This window comes from Zingiber officinale, chromosome 6B (assembly GCF_018446385.1).
Source record: "Zingiber officinale cultivar Zhangliang chromosome 6B, Zo_v1.1, whole genome shotgun sequence".
NCBI lineage: Eukaryota > Viridiplantae > Streptophyta > Magnoliopsida > Zingiberales > Zingiberaceae > Zingiber > Zingiber officinale.
In genome coordinates, this window is record NC_055996.1 from 86435392 (window position 1) to 86437313 (window position 1922).

Consider the following 1922-nt stretch of genomic DNA (forward strand, 5'->3'; position numbering starts at 1 on the left):
TCTAGCTCTTCTGGTAGCATTTTCCCTTCCTTGTAATAATCAATTTTAATGATAGGGTTTAATTAGAAGCAACATTTTGACAACTCAACAACAAGATTTACTTCTGGAAATCCACAATGTCTATGCTAATAACAAATGAATAATCATAAATATGGTTTTTACCAAGCCAACTGCTCATATAGATATAAATCCTTCAGGTTAAATACTATATTGAATGACTTAGCTAATTGGTAACCAACTGCTAAAAATATATATATGAAGAGAATACCTTTTTCTTCTTCATCATAATTTTTGCTGCTGCCTGCAGGAGAAATGTCATCATGGTGAAATAAGTATTCATCATAAAAGATTGCAAGATAATAAGATATGAAAATGCATGCCTGTGTGCAAAGGTAGACACCAGTAAGATTCAGGTCAATGACTTCCTTCCATTGTGATTTTTTCATTCTCATCAACAGTGTGTCTCATGACAATATGAACATAAGTATAATTCCAGACAACTGCATTGTTAACTAAAATGTCAACTGATCCCCAAGCATCTACTGCCTAAAAAAATTGCACATGCAATAAAATAAGTCAAAGATGAAATTGTAAGAAGCCAGATCTATGCAATCTTCATTACTAACAGTTTTGACCATGGATTCCACATCCTCTTCTTTTGAAACATCTCCTCCATAAGTGAGAGCCTGACCTCCTGAAGCCTCAATCTGCATAAATCATTTTATAGTAAATGTGTTATAGTAAATGGGTAAATCATTTGATTTTTTTTTTGTTACGAGAAAAAGCGTTATAGTAAATATGGGTAAAAATAGATAACAAAAGTAACATCATGAGCTGATGATAAAGTAACTTACCATCCTCGCTAGCAGTGGCATTGCCTAGATCACCAGCATGTCAGTTTTCATCTTCAGGAGCACCATGTAACTTTCCAGCAGGATTAAAATGAGGCCCTGCAGTATACAAGAGCATGAGTACATAATCAATAATTTAATCCTTTCAATCAGAAACTTGCAACTCAATAGATCGCCATGAAAGAAAAGGTAAATAATTTTACCAGTTGACATGCATCCATTGGTGGTGTCTCCAAGAGCATGCACATGGAAGCCATGAAGCCCAGGCTTGAGGCCAGTGATGGATCCGGTGACGGTGGTTGGACCTATCACAGAGATTTACATCCCAAAATTAGATCGGATCACAAATTCACAGAAAAATCAAAATGGTTGAAGTTGAAACCCTAGATCTGAAAGGAATTTAGCATTCCACAAGTAGTATTTCAAGAGATTTCTCACCATCTCCTTCCTGGATGAAGTAAATTGTGCCCTTAACACCCTCACTGTTACCCAAGACAGCAACAGCCTTCACCATTTCCTTAGGTGTTCTACACAGCAGACATCAAACACAAGGTTAAAGACATCATTAAATGTCTCAAAATAAGTAGCATCGCCACTAGATGAGAAATAATCGATCTCATCTTCCAGATACAAAAAGAAAAGCAACTCAATAATCGCCAGACTAAACGCTAAACAAATACCATCAAACTCGAGACGAAATCAGCTCTCGCTCCATCATAGATAGAGAACCCATCAAATCTCAGTAGAAAACTCCACTTTTTCTTCACCAAATCAAATCAAAGCAGTCGCATAAGTTAAAATCGAGAAAAAAAAGAGATAAAACCTAAGGATCGAAAACAAAACAACAATACGATGGAAGACAAATTTCAGATCGAAAAGTATACCTTTGATAAATGGATTAAAGGAAAAAAAGAAATGAGATTTACCAGATGATCGAGCACCAAAACAACAACGGGGCAGAAATAAGAGATTCAGATTAAAGAAAACAAAAGCAAATATAAAGATAGAATTATGGAAGAAGAAAGGTGGTGAGGTTGGAAGGAAGAATAAAAAAGAAACACTGAAAAAGAG

At 35.4% G+C, this 1922-nt stretch overlaps 1 protein-coding gene across 1 annotated transcript; it reads right to left on the minus strand.

Annotated features, from left to right (window-relative positions):
• Positions 1 to 864: 864 nt before the first annotated feature.
• Positions 865 to 1374, minus strand: LOC121990387 (superoxide dismutase [Cu-Zn]-like). Its single transcript, XM_042544524.1, has 3 exons — positions 1290 to 1374; positions 1055 to 1156; positions 865 to 950 (listed from the first exon to the last, which is right to left on the minus strand). Exons 1-3 carry the CDS (start codon positions 1363 to 1365, stop codon positions 895 to 897), a joined length of 234 nt encoding a protein of 77 aa, XP_042400458.1. The 5' UTR covers positions 1366 to 1374; the 3' UTR covers positions 865 to 894.
• Positions 1375 to 1922: the final 548 nt, after the last annotated feature.

Bases quoted from the DNA above. Each gene is read 5' to 3' on its own strand.
- LOC121990387 (XM_042544524.1), bottom strand. From the start codon at position 1,365: ATGGTGAAGGCTGTTGCTGTCTTGGGTAACAGTGAGGGTGTTAAGGGC. The intron at 1,157-1,289 runs GTGAGAAATCTC...TCTCTGTGATAG, and splicing joins CTTCATCCAGGAAGGAGATG to GTCCAACCACCGTCACCGGA. The intron at 951-1,054 runs GTAAAATTATTT...TGTATACTGCAG, and splicing joins CAATGGATGCATGTCAACTG to GGCCTCATTTTAATCCTGCT.